The sequence below is a fragment of the Porites lutea genome, chromosome 9 (assembly GCF_958299795.1).
Source record: "Porites lutea chromosome 9, jaPorLute2.1, whole genome shotgun sequence".
Taxonomy (NCBI): Eukaryota; Metazoa; Cnidaria; class Anthozoa; order Scleractinia; family Poritidae; genus Porites; species Porites lutea.
Genome location: NC_133209.1, coordinates 26005226 through 26030036, shown reverse-complemented (window position 1 = coordinate 26030036; position 24811 = coordinate 26005226). Strand labels below are relative to the sequence as shown.

The window sequence follows — 24811 nt, the reverse complement described above, 5'->3', positions numbered from 1 at the left end:
TCACAAAAAATGTTTTTTCTGATTACAACCTGGAAGTAAACCAACCAGAGACAAGAAAACGCAAAAATCAAGAGACGCAATTGACCCCGACGACAGCCAAGTACGACAGATGATGATTTTCACGCCCTTTCTTTTGATTTACTAACTGTAATCTTTCTTACAATGAATATGTTTTATTCAATTACGTTATTGTTATAAGCGAAAATCCCGTTGAAGTTCCGTTAAGGTATATGCAAGTTTGCAGCTAGAAAGCTCCGCACTCTTGATAGAAAGCTGTTTGTGTCGAAGGTCTCCAGACTATCCCAAATCAGACTTAAAACAACAGAGACAAATTTTAGCGATTACATGTGCGACTCCTGTTTAATTTTACTCTAGAATTGTTGCGCGAAAATGGCGCCAAATGTATATCAGTTATTGCAGTCAAGTGTGTAAACACCTAAAAATCCAATATCCAATAAATCCAACCGCTAATACTTAAAGTAATTACGATGTAGGTATTCAAAATAAATATTTTCGTCGCTATTTTAATAGCCTACGTGGCAGGCGCCAGATAGTTTTTTTTGGTCCGTTTTTTTAGAGCGCGCGAGAAAAAAACACGCAAAGGCCGGCCTTCACGCCTTTTCTCCGGTCGTACGCCCGCATCCTCCCTTCATTCTAAAAAAAAAATGGCGCCTGCAATACTCTTTCAAATCTTTTAGTTATGCATGTATTCCACAACAGGTGTCAAAAGGCCTACCTGCTGATACTGCAAAGCAAAACAGCTAATAGTCATTTTTCGAATTAACAATTACCGCTAACTTACAAACATTAACGACACATTCAAGCAGCGTTGGCGTTGGCATAAAGTAAAATATTCACAAATTTCGGCAAGTGAGTGTAAATATGAGAATACATAATAAACAGGTCTTCTCGTTGTAATTTGTGAATATAATTACTTCTGGTGGAGGCTAACCCTGTAAAAATTGCGTCTTCACTTCTTTTATTCAGCGGACATAGCGAACTCAAAACTGGACTCCAGGGTATTTTATACTGAAATATTAATCAATCCCAGCCATGAAGGTAAACGTCTGCGCTTTTTTTAAAGTACTCTATGGTACTGTTAGTCGCACCTTCCCCGAATAACAACTGAAGGATCTAAGGCTACAAACATAACCTTGTGTTCTTGTGGCGTAGGCTAGCCTACGTACGAGCAAGCTCTCCTATTTGGGCGAGCGAAGCGAGTCGCCAGGGGCCGCCCCCTTTTCTCTCGCGCGTCTTCTTTTCACGATATCCCCTAAATGGAGAGCTTGCTCGCAGCCTAGGCGTAGGCTTGAAGCCTTTATACGACAAAGTTAATTGAAATAGCTGTATAAGAACGCTGTTGTTCAAAGCTAGCGTGACATGCACTCACCTTCGCCCTCCATCTCTACTACTGCCGCGAGGGGGTGGTGGTCGGCAAGTTCCTTTCGGCGCCCTTGAGCTCTGATCTGCTCTGGGCCACTTAAGAACTCGCCATCGCAGTGAACTTTGACCTGACGATCTTCTGGGTTCTTTAAAGGTGCCTGCCATCCATCAGCGCAGTTCGGGATTATTTTTGAGAAACGCCTGCTCACGTGACTACTCATCCCAGCTGACTGCTCTTGGTCGCTTGTCACCACTTTGGATGCATATGTTGTTAGTTTGGCTGATACAACAACGTCTCCTAACTTGGTTTTGTCAGGATTGAGACCACTGCATGTCCCAACAGATATCACGGCCTTGGGTTGTAAAATAGGGGCAGCATTCTTGACGGCAATCAGAGAGCTGCTTGGACCAATGGAACCTTCACTGCATCTTAGCAGAGCAACTTTTACTTTCTCTTCATGACTTTGAACGTTGTTGAAGTAAACGTAACCAACATCCTTGTAATAATATCTGTAGGGATCTTTTAGCTCATTGTAACAGGATAAGAACTCACAGTCCTTCACCGTTACTAGTAGAACATCAACAGGTAGATCTGGCTGTTTCAATGTTGTTGTAACATCTTTTATGGATGGAAGACCAACCGTCAGCTGTGGTGGACCAGCATCGCTGTCTTTTAAATTACAGCTACACGCCTTCTTTGAAGCTTCTGACATGTCAGTTTTCGGCTAAATTGCACTGGAGACAAAACGAAAAAGTATAACACAATTTAGCATTGCACCATACACCCATTGTTACAACACAGTTTTTCTAAGAATGTGGAAGTAAAAAATTATGAGTGTACCTGATGTATTAAGAACATTACTCACTCGAGCTAAGGTTTGCATAGGATCATTTTATATCATCTTGGTAGAACAAGCTGAAGCAATGTACAGAAATAATGATAAAGTACGCAGAGTAACCGTTCTAAACTTAAAAGTACAAGAACTACAGTTACAGTTGGAATCACATGCTGTATCTAGGGATGATGCCAATGCATATTCCACTGCACTGCATATAGATAAAATCTAATCAACAAGTACAAGAGGGTCCCAATGGGGTGGTGGCTTTTACGGTTATCGGCTAAAATTTTGGCTCTTTTACGGCTATCGGTTAATTTTTTTCAGTTACGGTTAACGAAAAAGTTAAAAATTAACTTCTTTTGTTTCAAAAAGTTAAATATTAATTAACCCGTATTTTTTTGTATCTTTAAATCAAAATAAAGGTCTTCGGATCATCTCGGGATGAAATAAGCTATTCTTTTGAAAAAGTTTAATATTTTATATATCAAAAGGTTGAATACTTTTTATAAAGTATTCCACTTCTAATACATTATTTTACACATAGAAATGTCAATAGTCAATTTAAAAATAATCTTCGTGAAAAAGCAAAAGCAGACACGCAAACGCCCAACTCAAGGCCCGGGGCGCGACATTCATCATAACAGAAATGGCCGTTTTCACACTAGAGAAGGATTATTCGTGTGAGACGGGTTATCCGTTTGTTGATTCGCGTCAGATAGGTAATACGTCTTAATCTGAAAATGGAATAGTTTTAATTTTGAATGAACAATCCGCCTGACTTTTGAAGACGGGACTATCCGCTCCAGATAGCCTGTGTACAGCCGCCCCCTCCCCCGCAGAAAAATCGGAGAAGGGGTGTCTGTGGGGAGGGCGCGACTGTACACAGGCTAGTCTCAGATGGATGATCAATTTCTAGCTCTAGTGTGTGCCTAGGTCTTGGTTAACACCTAAAAGGCGCTTTGCCTAACGTGCGTACGGAGTCACACTAGCCGGGAAGTAAAAAACGTAATCATAAGTAAGTTTAGCACCTTCCTTAAAAGTAGCAAATCTAGGTAACAATTTCTTTTACGGTTAACTCTTTTTTACCCTATTTACGGCTAACGGTTAAAATTTTTCAATTTTTACGGCTATCGACTAAATTTTTGGCCGTTTTACGCCTATCGGTTAACCCCATTGAGACCCTCGTACAATGGTTTAAAGAAAGATTAATTACATTCGTTGTCCACTTTATGGTTGACTAAGTACAGTGGCATATGCTTAATCAGAATCAAATTGTCATGCAAGTCGTTGTGAACTGACCATACGTAGCCTCCCTGCAAACGTCCCGTGGGGCTTGTTCGTCACACATTCATTTCTCTGGGGAAGAAATGAATGCGTGACGGACGAACCCCACAGGATGTCTGCGGGGAGGCTAACCATACGCGGTTATTTCGGGCCCTCAGTCATGTAACTAAAATGCAAGGTTTCGTTTAACAAAAAAAAAACTGAGAGCCTTAAGCAAAAACGTAAAAAAGTGAAATTACGCTCTAATAAATCTGTCATTCTAATTTAAATACATTCACCGCTTGCGTTGTTTACATTTTGAAGCAAGTCGTTCGCTCTTGATTGCAGACCACAGTTTTTGATAATATTGAATGAATAAAAAGTCCTCATAAAGACCTTCTGCAGAAAAGCTTTAAACGCAACATTATTTTCAAGGCAGGGAGTATCAACTAAAAAAAATACTACTGGAGATCAGGTATTTAGAAGCTTTAATCAACTTCAAATTTATCAGCCTTGTTTACTTTGTAATAGGATGCGTGACCGAAAATATGTTACCGCAACCAGAGTTCGCCGCCATGCTTAGAAGACTTGTAAGCATTCCTGCAAATGCCGCAAACCTAACAGGCAAGTCCGAGTATTTAATGGAGAAATTTAATGCCCATCAAGTAACAATGGGGATTAAAAAGTCAATCAAGCAACAAAATTTGAAACAAAAGAAAGACATCACACCTAAATCAAAGGAATCCCACTTCTGGATTCTTTGGAAGGTAATCGACAATGACAAGAACAATAGCCTGAAATTATATATGAATACAAAATTTGGGGTACACACTTAAAAATCAGCGTGAAGTTGTAATGTAAGCAAGGGTTCAGGAAAGAGCAGATTGTATAAAGATATATATTCAAAGAAAGGAGGATAAAAAATAAAGAGAACACACTTGTCAATAAAAATGCAAATTGCACAATCTGTACATGTGCTGGACAAAGAATCTTTCACGCAGCATCTTTCATAGCTGAGAAACACCTACACGCAGTACATGTTTCTGATGTAGATGTCTTCTGATATAGCATTTGATCTCAAGTACAGTTTACTAATTGTTTTCTTTTACCTCTGTTAAAGCCTTAGACTTTTATTGCGGCTAAATAACCATAGTTTCTTTGGTTTACTCTGAAATGCTTAGCTTGGACCTGCATGATCGAATACCTGCACGTGTGTATACGTACAAAATGATGTAATTTTTTTTGGTGAATATCATTATGTCCTAATTTGCTTTCATGCTAGAAATGAAGGCTAGATTGCAGAATACAACACAGTGCATCAGAAACTGGAAAACCAGTCAGCAAATTTTTCTGTTCAGAGAGAAGGCTTTCCAGTTTGAACTCCTCTATCACTGCATGTTTACTATAAGCAGTCTTTGCCAAACTCCTTCTGTGAATTTTGACAGGTCTAAACCGCAAACGTAAGGTAAGTGACTGCAGAAATCTTAGTTTTTCCATGAAATGATAAATATATTGGACACCCTGGCTTTCATAGGTTGAGAAAACTGGGCTTCTTTCAGTTTTTAGCTCATGGATGATGTAGTCATGCCATGGGCTTTTGGAGGCACTCGAATGGCACTCGATCACTCACTCACTCACTCACTCACTCACTCACTCGATCACTCACTCACTCGATTCTCATTAATCAGTCCGGAATATCCCTAAATTTAAGGACAGGGCCAACTGGCCACAAGACACTTTTCAACCAATGAGAAGGCGTGCTTGTGTTTATCAACAAACAAATCAAAACATTGCCCCGGTGATCAAAAATTTTCAAAACAGTGGACGGAGTCGGACAGAATCAGTCATCGTTTCGAGGCCCTCAGGCATATTTTTAAGACTTTTCATGAGGCATACACAATTTTTTTAAGTGGACAGCGAATCGGAAGCCATATATTGGAAGTGTCTCGTGAAATATTCAGCACATCTTGTGGCTTATTTCTTCTTTTAAGCAACGCAAGATTTTGGTCGGTTTTCAAGGTAGGTGAACAAGTACCTGTTATTAAGAAGTTCTAGATATTTTTCCTCAATTGTCATATCGATTAACTTTTATCATGTTGAATGTGGGGATGGTACACAACCTAGAATTTTGGTAGACAATTTTTGAATTCCCAGGTCCAAAACACGTACGTTTTCCACTCCCGGGTTTCTCACAGAGCCATGTTATTACTTTTTTTCGCATTAGTACTAGCCTTTGCCTTTTTTCTTTTCAATGCCAAATCAACTTTAATTATTAGTCTTATGGATATTCACGTCCAACATCTCGCCTCACTTTGCCGAATTTGCGGGGATGAAATTGAAGATCATAGGCGCAAGGTAGATATATACTAACCGCTTTGTTTCTGAAATTCACCAAATCTGGAAAGATTTAATGTTGTTGGATTCTCAAAATGTTCATCCACCGTTAAAAAACAATCAAAGAAAGAAGGCAAATTTCAAGTATAAATGATGTAATTCGCTTTTCATTGAACATGCACTGATTATCTGGGATAAAATTAAAACATTGCAGGTACTACAGCAAGCAAAGAAAGCACCAGATGCATGAAGTCAATACAAAACAACACCAAAAAAACAAACAAGAAAAAAATTAATAAAATTGAACTACTTTTTATTCTTGTTATGATGACTGGTTCTTTGATTCTTGTCCTGTAGAAGTTAATAGGTATAAGTACCAATCCTGTTTTGTACAATCTCAACAAATTTTCACACTCTCTCTAAGGCTATTTTTACACAGGACCAGTTTGCTTCTATCAAAAATCTTGCAAGCCATGCCAGTGAAGCCACGACCTCTGCGATCGGTCCGGAAACAGTTCAAACATCCCAATGATTCCTTGCAATGATTAATGCTCTTATTCTCTTACATTAAATGTTTTCTTTGAAATATCAAATGTGAAACCTAGACGAGTACTGTAAGCTCATCTTTAATTCTGTCCGACTCCGTCTGCTGTTTTGAAAATTTTTGATCACTGGGGCGATGTTTTCATTTGTTTGTTGATAAACACAAGCGCGCCTTCTCATTGGTTGAAAAGTGTCACGTGACCAGTTGGCCTGTCCTTAAATTTATGGATATTCCGGACTGTTAATTTATTCATTAAAGTCAGATTAAACACTTTACTTTTACCTCCCTTACTTAGTATTACTTTTGTTCCAAGTGCCTTTTACGCATATGTTTGGCATATTCTAGAGGGTACTAGCAATCTAGTAAGGCATACATTTTTTTTTATCAGTGCCATTAATGTAATTTCTACAGGAAATGCTACACTGGAATGAACAAGTTTCTAGAATACTCAAGTACAGAAGGGCAATAGGATACCTCGACTGCATTAAATTACTTAGCTAGGTCAGAGCAGGTACAGCCTCGAGCTCACTTCCGTTTATCAAAATAATTTTTAGCTAATGTTTTGCAAAAGGACATTCTAAAGCAGTTTAATTTAGCGCTAAACGCCTGTATTCTGTATTTTATAGTTCGTAGTACAAAAACTAAAACTCTATGTGAACAGCATATGGAAACAATTATTTGAAAGCACTTATAGGAAACCCTCGAGGTTCATTAAAATAAATTGCTTAAAACCAGACGATTTAAATAAAACTTGGCCTTGTAACTATTTTACAAGAAAGTGCACTTAAACGTTCGGAAAGTGTTTGACGGTCACATGAGAAAGCAAATTATTTCACAACTAACAAGTGTTAAATTAGAGTGATCCTTGCCGTAAACAGAAATGCTACGCTGATAACAAGTTTCTAGAATATATATTCAGGTGACCATGTAATCGGATACTTCGACTGTGTCGGGTTTGAATTCCTAATGCACCTATCAATGTAATGCCGGCGGGGGGGAGGCAGGGCATAGGGTGGGGATTTGACTTTTTTCAAAAATTTGCAATCAAATTCCCTGCTCACGGGCAAATCATTCAAATGCAACCAAATTTCCCCACCCCAGGCTGCACATTACTGTCAATCCCAAGGCAGAACCTAAGAAAGGCACAATAAAAATATCTCCAAATAAAACTCTGCAATCTTTTATAAACATTGCTGCATCACCAAAGATACATGTTCCTGTTACAGCTGCAATTACGTTTTAACCATAATCCATGTTACAATGCGTAGAATACATAAACCTTTAGGAGAAAGTCCACATTTTGTAAGTCTAAAAATACCGTTCTTAGTAAAGGGTACAAAGAACGTCAGTTTTATAAGTGTACAGTGATTGTAGCGAATGAGCCATACACTAATTAATTGTACTTGCAAAAATCGACTTGGATTCTCTTTACTTCCGTTTACTTTGATACCACAGTATTTTAACAGGGTCAATTGAGCAAAAACACACAAAAACAAACAAAATTTGAAGACAAAACAGTGAAATCCACTCAGCCTTCGCTTGTTCTCATTGGCCACCATGACTTCCTGATCTTTTCAAACCGTATGGCGCATGCGTGAAGCATGGAAGCGGGAAACATATGTTCGGTCTCAGTCTTTTCGTCCGAGTCGGCAGTCAAATATCTCCACGTCGGGCGAAGAAAGATTCAAATATCCCCTCCCCCGGGGAGAACAAGATCAGTCAAATGCCCTACCCCAGGGACAACAAAGACAATCAAATCCCCACCCCATGCCCTGCCCCCCCGCCGGCTTTACATTGATAGGTGCATAAGGTTAGAACATGTACAGCCTCAGGCAAGGAAGGAAAGCTCCCTAGTCATTGGTGGAAAGCGTGGGTGCTATATATAGACATGCCAAAAAGTTACCGAAGAAATGCTGACGAAATGCGTAACACTGTATACCAAAAGCAGATGCCAAAAACCAAATGCTAAATACTGAATGCCAAAAATAAAACCTGCCAAAACTCAAATGCCAAACAATGAGCTCGCTCCTAGGAGACTTTGATTCCTAGTCTAGAGCACTGAGCCTTTGGGGCTTTGTTTCAAACTCATGAATTATGCAAACATTATCATACTCAAGGCTAGCTGGAAATGTAAAATAGGATAAAACTGAAATGAACCACATTACTAGCCTGCATAGCTGGAGGGATGCAATAGGAGGCACGTGCACTACAGCACTCCCACGCTAATCCCGCAAGCTAGCTATGCAGGCTAAACCACAACATACAACGTACTCTCATGAATTTGCTACAGTCATTATTTTGTACATGTAATACAGACAGTAACATGAACAGCAACTTACAAGGCCTTCTCGGTGCTTTAGAAAAACCAAAATCCAATGCTGTGGGAAAAGTTTCCTTTCATTCTGACAAAGTAAATGAAAATGAAATAATTTCAGAACATGATAAAAGATGAAATCGTTTGGTAACCACATAGCTAGCCTCTCACGCAGACATTCTTTGGCGATTTCTAAGCAATGTTGTGGAATGACAAATCCAATAAAAGGAAGAGCTATTAAATTAAGCGTCGATACCCTACCAGCATACCAGTCTCTTGCATGGCTTTTAAAATAAGTGGTTCGCGTCACTTTCGTGTAGTTAGTTTGTTTACGCCCCAGTAGAAACGTAATTAAAACAGACCTAACCACAGCAATGACAAGTCACGCGAGCGACTTCGTAAACGCTAACAACCATGTAAGAGAGAAGGTAAGAGCCGAGGATCTGATCACTTACCCTGCGGCAGAGTCTCCTTCGATATTCCTACATAAGTCGAAAGATCGAAGCGACTCTGCTAGCAGGGTACTGACCAATCGAAAAGGATCAGTGTTTTCAAACGTCCATCCGAATTGATCTCAGTGCTGATGTCAAAGACGTAATCTATGCAGGTTTTGAATAAAACTTTCAAAAAGCAAACCTGTGCATCCAGGTACCTCAAATTCCGAAGACAGCGCTTTTTGAAAGCCAATGCAAAAGACGACAAAGATGTCTGTCTGTGCCCAAGAAGTCGAAGGAGATAAACTGGGTGTGTCACTGGCTGTCCATCAAAAAAAATAAGGCTTGGCTTCACAGCAACATCGGAGAGGTGTTGGTGCTGAGGAAGAAGAAGAGCCGTCCGGAACGTCGGGAGGCGCCAAAAATAACCCAATGACAGCAAAGGGATGGGTGGGCTCCTGCCCAATGAATGTAGCCAAGCTCTCCGAGCCATGGCTGTCCCGATTCGATTGAGCCGCCCACAGCCTGAAAAATCCTGTTCCTAATTTTTTACAGGTTAGATGTTGCGATAGAAAGACAGACGATCGTACTATCTTTTCTAGATCACCTGTTCATGTTTTCTTAACAAGACGCGTACTAACGTGTATTGGTCTGCAGTGGTCTGATATTTTCTATGCTGAGTTTATAGGACTTATGTATCGGTCAAATTGAAGCTTCAACATGCCCCCCCCCGGGCATACCCCGGGCATTTGACACCTTTGCCGTCCCGGGGAGGAGGGAATTTGATTATCAGAGTCTTCCAGGGGGTGGGGAATTTGATCCTCATGCTTTAGGGGTGGGGAATTTGAACTGCACCCTCGATTTCATGTAAAATCTTTGGGATGGCGAGCTATCATGGGCGACGCGGTGTTACAGGATTTTCGTGGAAAAGATTGTGCCTTTGTGGCCAATTGGTTGCGAGGAAAGGGCTTGAACAAGCTTTGTGCCGTATTTGAAGTATTTAAATTTTAAAATTTTTAATATTGGATTCAGGCTTTGAATGTATGAATGTATTTTATCGTTGTGTTTACAATGAAATACAATACCTATATCGGCGATTCAATCAGCAACAACATAAATAAAATAAGATAAAAAGCTCAGATCATCTACTTTGACCCACTGCAAGTATGTTAATTAATAAGGTGAACGATGATGCATGTCAGTGAAATGGTCATGATGTAGTAATCTCAATAAGTGGGATCTTTTTTATAGAACACTTTGTATGTTGCGTGACAAAGAAAAGCTGAGCATTCAGTGACCTTGTAGCAGCGATTTCCGCCGTTTTGCACGAGACTTTTGTTCGTAGTAAATACGCTAACAGTGTTTCTCAGTTTTTGTTATATTTATAAATATTTTGTTCGACAACTGAAGGTGTTTCCGCCGTCCTTCTGTCATTTTTGTGCCTGTGAAATGTCCCCGGGGTGGGGCCATTTGATCACCTGAATGGACCCTAGTGTGGGGCATTTGAACGGCATTTCGGCCCGGGTAGGGGGGAATTTGAACGATAATTTTCAAAAAAGTCAAATGCCCGGGGGGTTGCCCGGGGGGGGGGCATGTTGAAGCTTCGATTTGACCGATACATTATAGCTGCTCCTAAACCGAGCATAAACTGTTAAAAGCACTTGTTTCGGCTTTCAATGAATGGAAAATTCTTAGTCAAAAGGTAGGGACCCCATCCCCTCACGGTCGGCTCACTGCAAGCAGTAATAGGACACGTAACGCCTTCTAAGAGATCCGTCCGCCATTTTGTCTTTTTTCGACATAGACACCACCCATGTTTTGATTGAGCCACAGGCAGCCCAATAAAAAGCCAACTCGGGACCTTTAGAATAGACCACGGGTTCAGACGAGAGTGAGAAATGTGCCTCGTATATAATTATTCACGAGCGGGGAAGGACAGGGGGTAAGGGCTATCGAGCGAAATTTAAATAAAACAAAATAAGACTACAAATGGAACACAAACCCTGTAAGTTATAGCTAGACGCCATTTTATCAAAGACCTAGTAATAAGAAAATTTCCTATTTTATACCGTTGTATTCTGGTTGAGTGATTTAAGAATGACATCTCTGTTTGCCTCTGACAGGACGTAATCAAGGGTTACACGAGAACCCAGGGAGTGCAGATTCTTCCAGAGCCAGAAGTGCCAACAAGCGAAGAAAGAGATGCGTCTGATCAGGCCTCTGATTTGGAAAAAAGTATTCCTCTAACTGCAGCTTCCGACCATGTGAAGTTGGACGTGTAACAAGCTAGTCTAAAACATCGTTATTTCTAACGTGTGATACACAACAATAAAGGGACGGAGGATTTTGTCGTGTTATCAGGAGACAAAACAGGCAAAGGCTGATAAATAATGCTGTAGACTGATAGGAGTAGAATTCATGGGGTAATATAATCCCGGCCAGTAGTTCTGGGCAGTTTTTAGTTTGCAGATACGAGCCCAGTTTCTCCAGAATTGTACAACAGGAGGTCATGTCATCAATTAATTGTGCCATTAACAAAGTGCGAGAAACTCAGTTGAGGATATTCAGTGTGAGTTCATATTTCTTATCACATCTGCTTACCGCTCAACATGTCAAGTAAAGTAAAAGCATCGCTTTAAACCTTTTTCATTTTAAAAGTTATTTAAACCTTTAAATATAGTATAGTTAAGTAGAAATTAAATATGACAGTTTTTCTGAAATAACAATTAATCTGATTAAAAGTCATAAGGCCAGTTAATTTTGTCTTTTATACTTTCAAGTTCAAGCCTAGCATTCAAATTCATTTTCTTGATTGTAATTCAGTGGTAAGCATGGGCTAGTTGGTAAAATTTCATTTGCATGAGTAACATTTCTGGCTTAATTTCATTGGCTATTTTTCAAGTGTCCAATTTGACCTGTCTGATTATACAGCCACTAATATTCGGACTGAACAAATCACTCAGTTTTGATACTTAAATTAAACAGTAAGGGCTGTAAAGAACTATAATTGTTCTTAGCACATTTTACTTACAGGTGAGCAAGAAACGTAGGTCTGTAATTATTACAGATGAACCGCGATTACCGGCCTCGCTTTTTAATATCAACTTGTTAGTGCAGAGTAAAGAAACAAAGATGGCACGGTCACAAAATGACGCCTCTCGGTCTTGTCATCGGATCCCAACAATTTTTGCGACTGCTTCTCCAAACTTAAGCCGATTCCAAAGTCAAGAACGTTCGCCTAAGAAGCCAGGATTAACATGAGTCGTCTACTTTCAGAAATCAGATTCTGGGTTAGAGTAGGATGAAAAAGTGCTTGGTTAATGGACGGGTAAAACAACTTTGTCTACCAAGCAGTTTTATTAGTACTTTAGGGGATGGAGTAGAGGAGGAGCTTTGTAATAATTCATGGCCGTTTCTCAGATAGGCATATGATAAGGATATGAATCAGATAATAGATTTATCAGATTTTCAACGGGAGATTACAAATAATAAGCGTCACCTTCAACCAGTCAGGATGAGAAAATTTGGCCCTTTTTATGGCGTAAATATACGTGTGGTGGATGGACGAAAGCGATTTCCGCTATGTTTGGACCACAGCAATATTTTTTGAGTAAGGGAAAGTACATATGTTAAAAAAGCAGGGTACGTGTGATCGGAGACGAGTTGTTTGCTGATTTTAATGGTTATTGTTTGTTGAAACAAAAGCCGCTGTAGGGAGTTGTGTCTGCTTTTAAGAACTTTTGAAACAGTATTAACGGAGACCTGTTAACCGAGGCAATGCATTTGCAAATAAATGATTTGACGAGTGCTGAGTCGGTAGTATTTAAAACTTATTTCTCTCACCGATTTGTTGTGCAGTTTAGGATCAGAGGGACTTAAATCGATTGGCTTGTGTTTACTCCGAAAACAAAAATTCTCAAACACTGTACAGTTTTTTCCAGGAGTTTTATCAATCTATTTACTGTATTAATGCAATTTGCTTTCCTAAAGCAGGATTGAAAAAAAAATAAAACCTAAATTATAAACGACGCCTTTAACTGAACAATCAGATTGTCTTACCAAGCTGCTAAAGGAAAACCTGGTTTCATTATGATCGTTGATCGCCGAACAAACAGCTTACAAGAGTCGATCGTAGCGATCCTATATGAGGAATGAGTCTTTATCAGAACGTATCTTTTCCAGTGCGAGAACATCGTAAATCGTTTCAATTAAGCGGCAGGCTAGCAAGAAGATTATTTTGTATTCGTTGATACTTAGTAGTCCCCCATTTCATCTCATTCAATTGCAAATTACTGAATAAACAATTCTCACACAAACAAAAAGAAACTATCCAATCAGTTTGATCTGATTTGATGACGTTAGTCTTTCCTGATTGGCTGACACCTCCTCCATTGTTCTTTCTCTATATATTTGCGATACCACCTGGATGGTTTGGGCGGATCCGTAAACCACTGCACAGTAAACCACTCAATATCTCATCCATATTCAATCAACCAGTCCGTTACAAATCCCAATAGTGAACCCTTGAATTCCAATGAAGCCTTCTCCCAGCCCGGCGAGTCGTGCATTACTCAGGGCTGCTGAATGTGATTATAAACAAGTAAAGCTATTCATCTATTATATTGTACTGTCAGTGTAAATGCCAGGTCATTTGTGAGAAGTAAACTAGTTTTAACCTTGTGCGACAGCTAAGCGAATGAACTAGAGGATAAAGCACTCAAAAAGGAAATCGCTAAGGCAGTTAATACATTGTGTGTTTATGAAACTAAAAAAAACAGTCAGACTCAACCATGTCAGTGTTATGACGATTCAGTCAAAACCAGCAGTCTTTTAAGTTTTCAAATATTTGCGCCAAAGCTACAGGAAAAGATGTAAAGGTAGTCCCTGTCGATTCTAAATTGAACAAAAACGTCCGACTAATAAATGTGACATTTGATCCTTAAACCGCAAGGAATGTATTTTACTAGGTTTCTAAAGAATGTATATTTAGCCTTTTTCAACAGAACTTTTGAGAAATGAAAAAAAAAAAAGAAAGAAATGACCTGTAATTTCACCTTTGTTCGCGGTTGATTTGCCTGTCCCGCTTCCTTAAACCAAATGATAAGAAGTTATATGAAAAGCATTTAATTACAATAGATCACAAGCATAATTTATGTATTAATTCCGCACTTATATCCAGGATCGATCTCGTTAGCAAAAATTTGCTAGCAAATTGTTTTCGCAATTGTCGCAAAAGAAATAATTGAGAAAAAATTATGTAAGAAAATCACTTACAACTATCGCAAAAATCGCAAAAATAACAAATCTAACAAGAATCAAGACTTAAAAAAAAAAAGAAACCAAGAACGACCCCAAAATGTCCGCAAATATCGCAAAATTCGCAAAAGTAACAAGGATTTTTCTTGCTAGCTGAAAACACCCGTGACAAATATCGCAAAAATCGCAAAAATAACCAATCTAGAAAGAATCAATACTTAGAAAAAAAGAAGCCAAGAAGGACCCCGAAATGTCCACAAATATCGCAAAAATCGCAAAAGTAACGAGGATTTTTTTTTTGCTAGCTAAAGACGCCCGTGACAAATATCGCAAAACTCGCAAACATAAGAAATCTAACAAGAATCAAGAGTTGGAAACAGAAGAAACCAAGAAGGGCCCCGAAATGTCCGCAAATATCGCATAAATCGCAAAAGTAACAAGGATTTTTCATGCTAGCTAAAAACACCCCTGACAAATATCGCAAAAATCGCAAAAATAACAAATGTAACAAAATTCCAGACTTAGAAAGAAAAGAAGCCAAGAAGGGCCCCGAAATGTCCGCAAATGTCGCAAAAATCGCAAAGGTAACAAGGATTTTTTTCTGCTAGCTGAAAACACCCATGACAAATATCGCAAATATGGAAAAAATAACAAATGTAACAAGAATCAAGACTTAGAAGGGAAAAAAGCCAAGAAGGGCCCCGAAATGTCCGCAAATATTGCAAAAATCGCAATAGTAACAAGGATTTTTCTTGCGAGCTAAAAACACCCAAGACAAATATCGCAAAAATCGCAAAAATAACAAATTTAGACAGTTTAGTACGATGCGTGAAACAGTGCGTGTCTATCTGAACTACGTATGTTTGCGATTCGATCAAATATTGTTGCATCACTTGCATGTGCATTCACGCTATTACAGTGACATCAGGTGGAACACTAGGGCATTCGTGGCCACATCCCATGCATATCAGTACGTAGAACAAAGGCATACCAAGAATGTGGAGAGATTGTGGGAAAACCTCGCTATACAGTTTATAAATTGCTGCTGACCACCCCACCTAGAATACGTCTGCGAGCTCGCTTTTGGTCGCCCGCAATGATAAGAAGACTTCTGTTGGAGGGTATGTGTAAGAGGTACCAGTTTTTAATGGAAGGTATATAAAATGCCCACCTTCTCTGTCAAAAATGGTAAATTAAAGGGTAAACTAAGGGGGTGGGCCTCGGGGAGAAGCCTCCTCCCAATTCACCTCAAGGATCAGGCCGGACGCGAGGGTTTCTTTTCCCCTCAACCCAGTTCCCCTCCATTCTTCCCTTCCTCCCCCATCCCTTTCGACGCCTACCACGCAGGCTACAGGCAATAAAAACAGCTGGACTTAAGCGGGCCCTAACCCCGGACTATAGCGAGCAATTTAACTTAACAATGACCTGAAGCGGATGTTAAAACTGCACTAATTTCCTCTCCCTCGGGCTTAAGTGGTAAATTACTAAAACAGGAAATGGGGAATGGGAAATGGGAAATTGAAAAATAGGAAGGAAGTAGTGGTCAGCGTTCATACCATACCAGATCGATTTATTTGTCCATTATAAATTACATTTTTACAACTTCTAATAACTTGTTATCTGCTATTACAATGCAATAAAATGGCAGGCGATCTTAGCAAGCTCTATTGAGTTCTAGGAAGATCCCCTTGGTACAATTAAGTCTAGTTAAAATAGCAGATGGATATCAAATCTAAAAAAATAATAACAACAAGGAATTTGTACGAAAATATTACCTATTTATTAATTAATAAACAACAACAAGAACTTTTTTTGCATTCCCATTTACATAGATGGTATTGCATAGAAGAAAAATAAAGAATACTAATAGAAAAATACAGTAATGAATTACAAAATAAATAATAAATAATAATTAGTTACAACATCCTGACTCTTGTTTCCTTGTCTTGAAAGATTCGAAAACAAAATAACCGATTTTCTTACAAATAAAATGGTCTACGTTATTAAAAAAGAATAATATTTTATCTTGTTTATTTAGAGTATGAAAGATGGGATATTTAGAAATTATATCATTAACAAACGTTTTCCTTATACGCAAATAAGAATCACAGTGTTGTAACAAAAATTTAAAAATCAAAAATCGGTAGTTGTTATTAAAACGACGAAACGGTGGACAGCGTAACGAGGTTTATATTCCTAAATTATTATTTTTTCTGTTAATAAATTAATTTTAGCACCTGCCTTTTTTTTTTTTTAAGTAAATATAAAGTTATGGAAGTTCTGAAAGTTAAGAAAGATTAAAGGAAACCAAACAATCGCACAACATCACCACTGCAAAAGAAGCCAAGGGAGATTCGACGTCGGTAATCCATCCAAACCTAACCGCGTTAACAACAGTAACATACAGCAGTAGCTTTTATTGAGCTAATGATAAACAGCAACTCGAAGTGCTATTATACAACGTGATTATACCGTTACTGAAACTAACAGTACCATAGTTTAGAATTCATTGAAAAACGTGCTAAATTACATTTATACCGAACCGTTTCGTATAGTTTTTAAGATGTAATCAAGTAGGTAGGACCGAGGCGACTACATTCAAACGACACGAAACGATCCGGTTAACAAGTACGGCTTATCACAGAGTACATAGTCGCTTTTGCTCGGGGCAGGTTTCTCTCGCTTATTTGAAAGCCTTATCTCAAAGTACACGTTCCCCATCGTCACCGGGTGAAACAGTACACATCATATAACAAAGGAGTTTGCGGTGAGGGCCTCGGGAAGACAAACGCCAGCGTCGCCTATACTGCTGGCACTCAAAAGTAGAGATTCTTGAGGGAGAAGTTTGCTGTGCGGGCTTGAGAAAGAGAAGAAGCACCGGCGTCCCCAATACTGTTACCAAGTAAATCCAAACTAGTCAGGGAGGAGTTTACTGTGAGGGCCTGAGAAAGAGAAGAAGCACCGGCGTCCCCAATACTGTTATCACTTAAATCCAAATTGGTCAGGGAGGAGTTTGCTGTGAGGGCTTGAGAAAGAGAAGAAGCACCGGCGTCCCCAATACTGTTACCAAGTAAATCCAAACTAGTCAGGGAGGAGTTTACTGTGAGGGCCTGAGAAAGAGAAGAAGCACCGGCGTCCCCAATACTGTTATCACTTAAATCCAAATTAGTCAGGGAGGAGTTTGCTGTGAGGGCTTGAGAAAGAGAAGAAGCACCGGCGTCCCCAATACTGTTATCAGTTAAATCCAAACTAGTCAGGGAGGAGTTTACTGTGAGGGCCTGAAAAAGAGAAGAAGCACCGGCGTCCCCAATACTGTTATCACTTAAATACAAACTAGTCAGGGAGGAGTTTGCGGTGAGGGCCTGAGAAAGAGAAGAAGCACCGGCCTCGCCAATACTGTTACGACGTAACTCCAAACTAGTCAGGGAGGAGTTTGCTGTGAGGGCCTGAGAAAGAGAAGAAGCACCGGCGGCGCCAATACTGTTACGACGTAACTCCAAACTAGTCAGGGAGGAGTTTGCTATGAGGGCCTGAGAAAGAGAAGAAGCACCGGCGTCCCCAATACTGTTACCACTTAAATCCAAACTAGTCAGGGAAAAGTTTCGCGTGAGGGCCTGAGAAAGAGAAGAAGCACCGGCGTCCCCAGTACTGTTATCACTTAAATCCAAACTAGTCAGGGAGGAGTTTGCTGTAAGGGCCTGAGAAAGAGAAGAAGCACCGGCGTCGCCAATACTGTTACCACTTAAATCCAAACTAGTCAGGGAGGAGTTTGCTATGAGGGCCTGAAAAAGAGAAGAACCACCGGCGTCCCCAGTACTGTTACCACTTAAGTCCAAACTAGTCAGAGAGGAGTTTGCTGTGAGGGCTTGAGAAAGACAAGAAGCAACGGCCTCCCCAATTCCGTTACAAGCTAAATGCAAACTAGTCAGGGAGGAGTTTGCTATGAGGGCCTGAAAAAGAGAAGAACCACCGGCGTCCCCAGTACTGTTACCACTTAAGAGCTTCTGCCTGAGAGACCGGGGCAGGCTTGGAAATAGGGGTCGGCCGATTTGGCTCAAATTTGGTACACTTAGTTACTATGGAGACTTATGCAATATGCCAAAGTTTCAGCTCCATTGCTCTTATTTGGGCTGAGTTCTAGATGTTACCCTTTTTGGGGTCCCCGAAGGCTTTTTTTATAGCCTATTTTGGGCACTTTTCAATACTTTGATTACAATGTCAGGGATATTTTAAGCCAAATATAAACTCACTTTTTATTATCTCTATCCCTAAGGGTCTTATAGCAAAACATATGGATCAAAGAAATATTTCTGTTGTCTGTGAAATAATTGTTAAGTTAATGCTCTTAAAGACATTTTTAGTGAAACTAAAAATAACCCAAATTTAAGTCGGATTTACTTGAGTGCCCACTTTTGAAATAACACAATTCCGACATGAGCAGAAAGTTTAGCCCTAGGTATGTAAAAAACAAGGAGAAAATACTAAGGTTACGGCTTTTTCACTGTGCGGCCTCGCTTTGAAGATGCTGATACAGCCACTTCCGGTCTAGTCATTTCCCCCTTATAATAAGGCTTATATAGAGCATGTTAGCCAAAACCTTTCCAATAACCTACCTAAATAATACTATATGTAGCACTTTTACTTTCTAATTCCACCTGAACGTTAAAATTGGCAAGATATGAAAATCTACTTCAGGAGAAAGTCACTTCCGGTCCAACAGTCCACATTGGAGGATTTTCATTAAAAGTGGTATTTTTATGTTCACAATGAAATCTCAAAAAGCTGTTTATGTATCTTTATGCCTATATGTTTTCAATTTTTCATAGTCTATTGAGGAAAACAACAATTTTTTTTGAAGCGACAGCAATCAAAACTCGATCGCATGTTGAATCCTAGTTTGTTGACAAAATATATTATGAGGATGTTTTTTAAAACATCTATACTGGCGAATATATGCTAGGCAAATATTTCCCTTTGGTGAAAGAGTGACGCCATTTTAAACTGCTATTGAGTAAAAAGTGTTTGTAGTAAAAAGAAAGAAACCCAAAACCCATAATTAAACCTGGGCCTTTACATTCATTTCATGTTAACTCTCTCCCCAACCATTTCACTACCACATCGTTCCGCGCGCAACACAAACTGTCCTTGCCTATAGCGATGACTTACGTCTGTATTTCACAGAGTTTGACATTTGTTTTTGTTTCCATTGAGCCAATATTCTCCATGACTCACTCCTGATTACATGACTTGTTGCTCATCTCACCCGCTTTGGGCACAGGCAGCCCAAGGTCGTGATCTGAGAGCGATATAGCATTTGTTTTTGTTTGTTTGTTTGTTTGTTTTTTTACCGTATATTTCCATCTAGGTTCCGCGAAAGCTAGAAAATGTCCATAAATTAAATAGTTTCACTTGCCTTCAGCTCTAGATGTCTTTGTAACTTCGAGAATAAGTAGGCACAAACAGAGGATGGGCGTGGGGGGCGGGGGAGGGTGAGCTTTACACGGCTGCTCGTTAGTTTTGGTTTTGCTGCAGTCTTGTTTGTGAGAACAAAACGTCACTGCGCGATACACCCAAATTTGCTTAGAGCAATGATCTGAAGAGATACAGCGTACTTTACGCTGCAGTTTTTCACTTCAATCCCTTTTACAAGAAGTGGCAAGTTGGGAAAATTAAATTCGGGGAAACTGCACGTGAACTTGCTGCTCATAATTAAATTTAAAATCTTATTTAATTGCGTTAATGATGAATTCTCATGATCAGTATCTCTTGGCAGTCCTTGGAAAAGTATAAAATTGTACTACTGAGGTAGTAAAAACAATGTCATCAATTCGATGTTCTTTCTGGAGTAATGATGACCTCTGTGGTGCTCGCGATAATTCAAAGTTGTGTGAGCCAGCCGTCAGTCTGACTTTAGCATCTCTAGACCGCGATGTAACTCACCTTTTGATTAAAGTTGGTGCTGGAGGCACCAAAACTTCAGCCTCGCACAGACTTCAACATTTTCCTGAGTACAAACTAATACTGAATCAAGCTGGAAGGTGTGGTGTCGTGAATGCGGAAATCAAGAAGATGACGATTTGTCCGCGTCACCGCCGTAAATTCACACGTTTACGAGAACTAACTGGACAATGTCAACACCCTCTTCATAAAGGTGAAATTTCCAAATTGAAAAAACCCAAGAAGGTGACAGCAGACATTTCAGAGAGAATATACCAACAAACGAGGATCGTGATACCAATCGCTGCCCGTAAGTAATGCTGAACATTTCTTGTTTGTCGTGAGTTATTTTGGGATAGCCTTGTAATGAACAAAGTCATATTCTTTGTTCAAGAATTCAAATACCATGGACCATGGAATAAACCTAAAATCTGATACAGTGCTCGTTTTTCTTTTCTTTCCAAAGCCATTTGCAAGACCTGCTTTGACGAAAAGATTCCAGAACTTCATTTAACACCCGAAAGTGTAACTTCCAAAGATCTAGAGGTAATGTAAATATTGTAATCGCACGTGTTCAATCTCAAACATACTGCAGTTGTCTTTCAGGGTGAAAATATCCTCAGCGCTGTTGTCCTTAACCTCAAATACAGATGAGTCAAATTAACCGAGACTTTTCTTTACTCAAATAAAATATTCCAGCGATGAAAGGGGTGTGAAGCGCAATACAACTCATGACCCAATGTCAACAATTGCTATTGCGTGACTATTTGCTGGCATTAGTAGTCCTCACAGTAAAGCCGAAGTAAGCTTAGAAATATTTTTCGAGACAAGTGAATTTTAAATACTTCAAGTAAAATAAAGCTTGACACACAACCGATTCTTTTTTACCTCAGGTTAACTTAAGGTTATTTTCTCACGCAACGTAATTAAGATTGATTGACATGCTTTGCCTTTCTCAAAGCTCTCAAGTCCCTTGAGACTTTTGTTGAATCGTTTCAACTTTCCGTCCTTAATGAGATGCAAAGTAAAATTACTTGAGATTTTACTTAGGCTTTCACACACGCATTTTGGGTTAAATAAAACTTAGCAGCTCTTAAGATAGACTGCGTAACAGGCGCCGGTGATTTTAGAGCGAAGGAAGAAAATCTCGTGGACGCGCGTGTTCCCGCGGCCTGTCCAAGAAAAAACAGAAAAGAAAAGCCGGCTCATGCTATGCAGGCTACATCTCCGAAGTCTTACATGACAACCTCGTGTAAAGACAACCACTGACAGAAAACCAGGTGCTTTTGTTTTTGGTCCTAGAATTAAAATTCCAAATCGAACATTGTAACGTTTTTATCCTCTCTCATCAGCTCTCACCTTTACAATCAATATTTTATTTTCAGGGCAGACAAGGTTTGTGTAGTGGAGGAGAGGATCAGGAGGTGGAAGTAGTACTGAAATACGTTGATCAAGACAAATCACTTATGTCAGGTACCCACTGTTCGTCACTCTTAGATTTTTCTCTGGATTCAACTTTGGAAACAAGCTTTGAATGTAGCCTTTACATTGACGAAGCAGAAGAGTTGAAAAGAAAACGATGCTTGCTAAGTGATGCAATTGTCCAAAGTTCTGAAGGTAGGGTAAGTCCAATTCAAAGTACATCGAGGTTACCATGGCCTGAACTTGGTGAGCGGCAACAGGGTAATTACGTGCGTAAGGCTAGAGAGGTTATTGAAACAGCTTTCAACTGTCTCGCTCCTGGAAGTGAAGCCGATTTGTGGTTTGCTACAGTGAAATCCATGCCGTTTTCTCAATCAAAGCCTGACGACATCGCAGAAAGGCTAGTGGAAGCTTACAAGTTAGCTGATAACAGACACACCCGAATGCAAATACTATCATTTTTTGTAAATGCATTTAGCAAAAGCCAACTAATGGAGATTATTCCAGGTATTTCTAAACGACAAATCGATGATGCCCGCAGACACGCCGACTTGAGAGGACCAGGAAAACCAAGCAATGCTCCAGAAATTATTAGAGTGCGCCTTGATGCAACGAAAACTGATCACTTTCTCGATTTTATTTCTTCATCTTCCCTTTTGCAAGATGTATCATATGGTACAAAGTCGTTGAAGTTGGATAGCGGAGAGAAACTTCTTATACCAGCGGCAATACGAAATTTGATTCCATCCCGAATCATCAAGCAATACCAAAGCTACTGCGACAGCGTAGCTTTTGAGCCATACAGTGAACGTACACTCTTCCGGATATTGGAGGCATGCTCTGCTTCAAAGCAGGTCTCGTTACAAGGACTTGATTACATCGCCACAGAAGGTGCGGAGGCTTTCGATCAGTTGAAATCCATTGTAAACGTGCTGCAAGATAACGGGGTCGATGTCACCTGGGCAAATTCTATCAAACAGGATCTAAAGGCTGGTAAGAGATACCTCAAGACGGATTAAAAAACTCACACGGGCAGCAAAGAGAGATGTAAAGATCACTGTACCACGTTTTCGCTCAGTGATCCGAATTTTAGTGACTACTCTAGTTCATGCAACCATGAGCATGAACTATCGTGTCATGAATGTGCACGGCTTACTTGTTTAGTTGAAAAAATCGATGAGAAGTTAAATGACAAGAACGTTTCCTTGACAGGAGAACAAAGGGCTAGATCTCAGTATGACCATAAACAGGCCACAAATTCCATCCTCTTATGGAAGGCGCATTTGCTTCGCACAGTAGTCCAGGAAAAGGCTAAGCAAGACGTCCTAACTAACCTTAATAAAGAAAGCACCCTTTTGATCAAGGACTGGGCAATGAAATTTCTGCCAATGAAGTTCCGCGAAAGGATGGACGACTTCTATGGTAAGCGTGGGAGAAGCTGGCATGTGACCTGTTCGATTAAGAGAGCTAGCGAAGATGAGGACAGAGTTGAGGTGGACACATTTGTTCACATCTTTGACTCCTGTGACCAGGATTGGTTCAGCATTGCGTCAATAGTCGAACACGTTCTTAGCGTAATTAAGATGGAAGACCCATCCATCACCAAATTTTTCCTACGTTCTGATAACGCCGGTTGTTACCACAACACTGAGCTTCTCTTGAGTCTCAAAGCCATGAGGGAAAGGCATGGAGTGGAGTTTAAGCGCTAGGATTTCTCTGATCCGCAATCGGGCAAAGACGTTTGCGACCGTAGAATTGCCTCGATGAAAACCCACATGCGACGGTGGGTAAATGAGGGCCATAACATCACTACTGCGGAAGAAATGAAAATTGCCGTTGAATCTCATGAAGGCGTTAGGGGATGTCGTTTTGCAGTCGTTGTAATTGATAAATCGACCCAAAATTCACAGGTGAAAAAGATCCCAGGTATCAGTTACCTGAACAATTTTATGTTCTTTGATGATGGTATTCGGGCATGGAAAGCATATCAGATTGGGGAAGGTCATTTTTATCCGTATTCTTCCTCTACAACCAATGCTCAAGGAGCTACAGCAATAAAAGTTCTTAATCCGTTTTCGTCACCATCTAATTGCTCTGGGGCTTCAGTGGCTGGACATTCCTCCATTTCGCCCGGCCTGTTCTCTTGTGAGGAAGAAGGATGTCTTAAGATGTTTTCTACCTACAAAGAACTTCAGTATCATTTAGATGCGGAACGCCATCTCTTCGTGGAGGAGCAAGACACTGCGTACGATGTCATCAAGAAAAAGTGGGCCAGCATCTTATCAAACGTAAGCTTACAGAAACAGCGCGCTTTTCCACCAATGCAGGCTGGTAATGAAGGCGTTTTGGATTGCCAAGAAGCAGTTGAGGGATGGGCGCTTAAGACCGTCCAAAAGTCAAGCCGGATGTCTGAAGACGTTAGAAACTACTTAATCCAAAGGTTCAATGATGGAGCAAAGACAGGCAACAAAGCAGATCCAAAACAGGTTGAACATGAAATGAAACATGTAAGAAACACGACTGGTGGCTTATTATTCCAACCTTTTGAGTGGCGTACCTCAAAGCAGATTGCAAGTTTTTCTCAAATCTCTCAAAGTCTCAGCGTGCAAAGAACATTGATGAAGGAAACCATGGTATTGAAACTGAGGATGAGGAGACAAACATTCAGGACAAAAACTTACAACTGTTGCAGCTTGTCATAGAAAGTCAGGTACAGGCAGATCACCCAATTTTGTTCCAGGGGCATAATTTATGTCATCTAGCTACAGAGGGAAAGATCAAAACCCTTCGACTAGATACACTGAAAAAGGCATGTTTGTCGCTGGACGTAGAAGTTACTGGATCCAAAGCAAGGAAGGACACTTTTGCTCTTGCACTAGACAAGTACATCTGCACCCACCGATCTAAGAGCTGCAAATACTGTCATGATAGCTGTTGAACATTGTTAATGCAATTACTTAAAGACGTTAACAGTCACCCTATTACGCATAGTGAGTTTTAATGGATAAAAAGCAAGGAAAATATGTTCAGAATTCTTGTTGAATTTGACTGGTGTTCATGAACAATGAAAACAGTGTTAAGCTAT

The 24811-nt window shown here is 39.9% G+C and overlaps 4 protein-coding genes across 4 annotated transcripts in view; 1 reads left to right on the top strand and 3 right to left on the bottom strand.

The window, feature by feature from the left end:
• Positions 1 to 8768, bottom strand: part of LOC140948051 (uncharacterized) — a 36724-nt gene extending 27956 nt beyond the window's left edge. Inside the window, exons 1-2 of the mRNA XM_073397271.1 lie at positions 8703 to 8768; positions 1391 to 2118 (exon numbers count right to left, since the gene is read on the bottom strand). Of these exons, the coding sequence (XP_073253372.1) occupies positions 1391 to 2096 (706 nt within the window). The 5' untranslated portion in view covers positions 2097 to 2118; positions 8703 to 8768. The remainder of the gene's footprint in view (positions 1 to 1390; positions 2119 to 8702) is intronic.
• LOC140948785 (uncharacterized) overlaps positions 1 to 24811 on the top strand; it is a 327016-nt gene that overhangs the window by 133437 nt on the left and 168768 nt on the right.
• Positions 1 to 24811, bottom strand: part of LOC140948054 (uncharacterized) — a 120538-nt gene that overhangs the window by 84513 nt on the left and 11214 nt on the right. The gene's annotated exons all lie outside the window — the stretch shown is intronic.
• LOC140948052 (protein NLRC5-like) overlaps positions 1 to 24811 on the bottom strand; it is a 40051-nt gene that overhangs the window by 5073 nt on the left and 10167 nt on the right. The window lies entirely within an intron of this gene.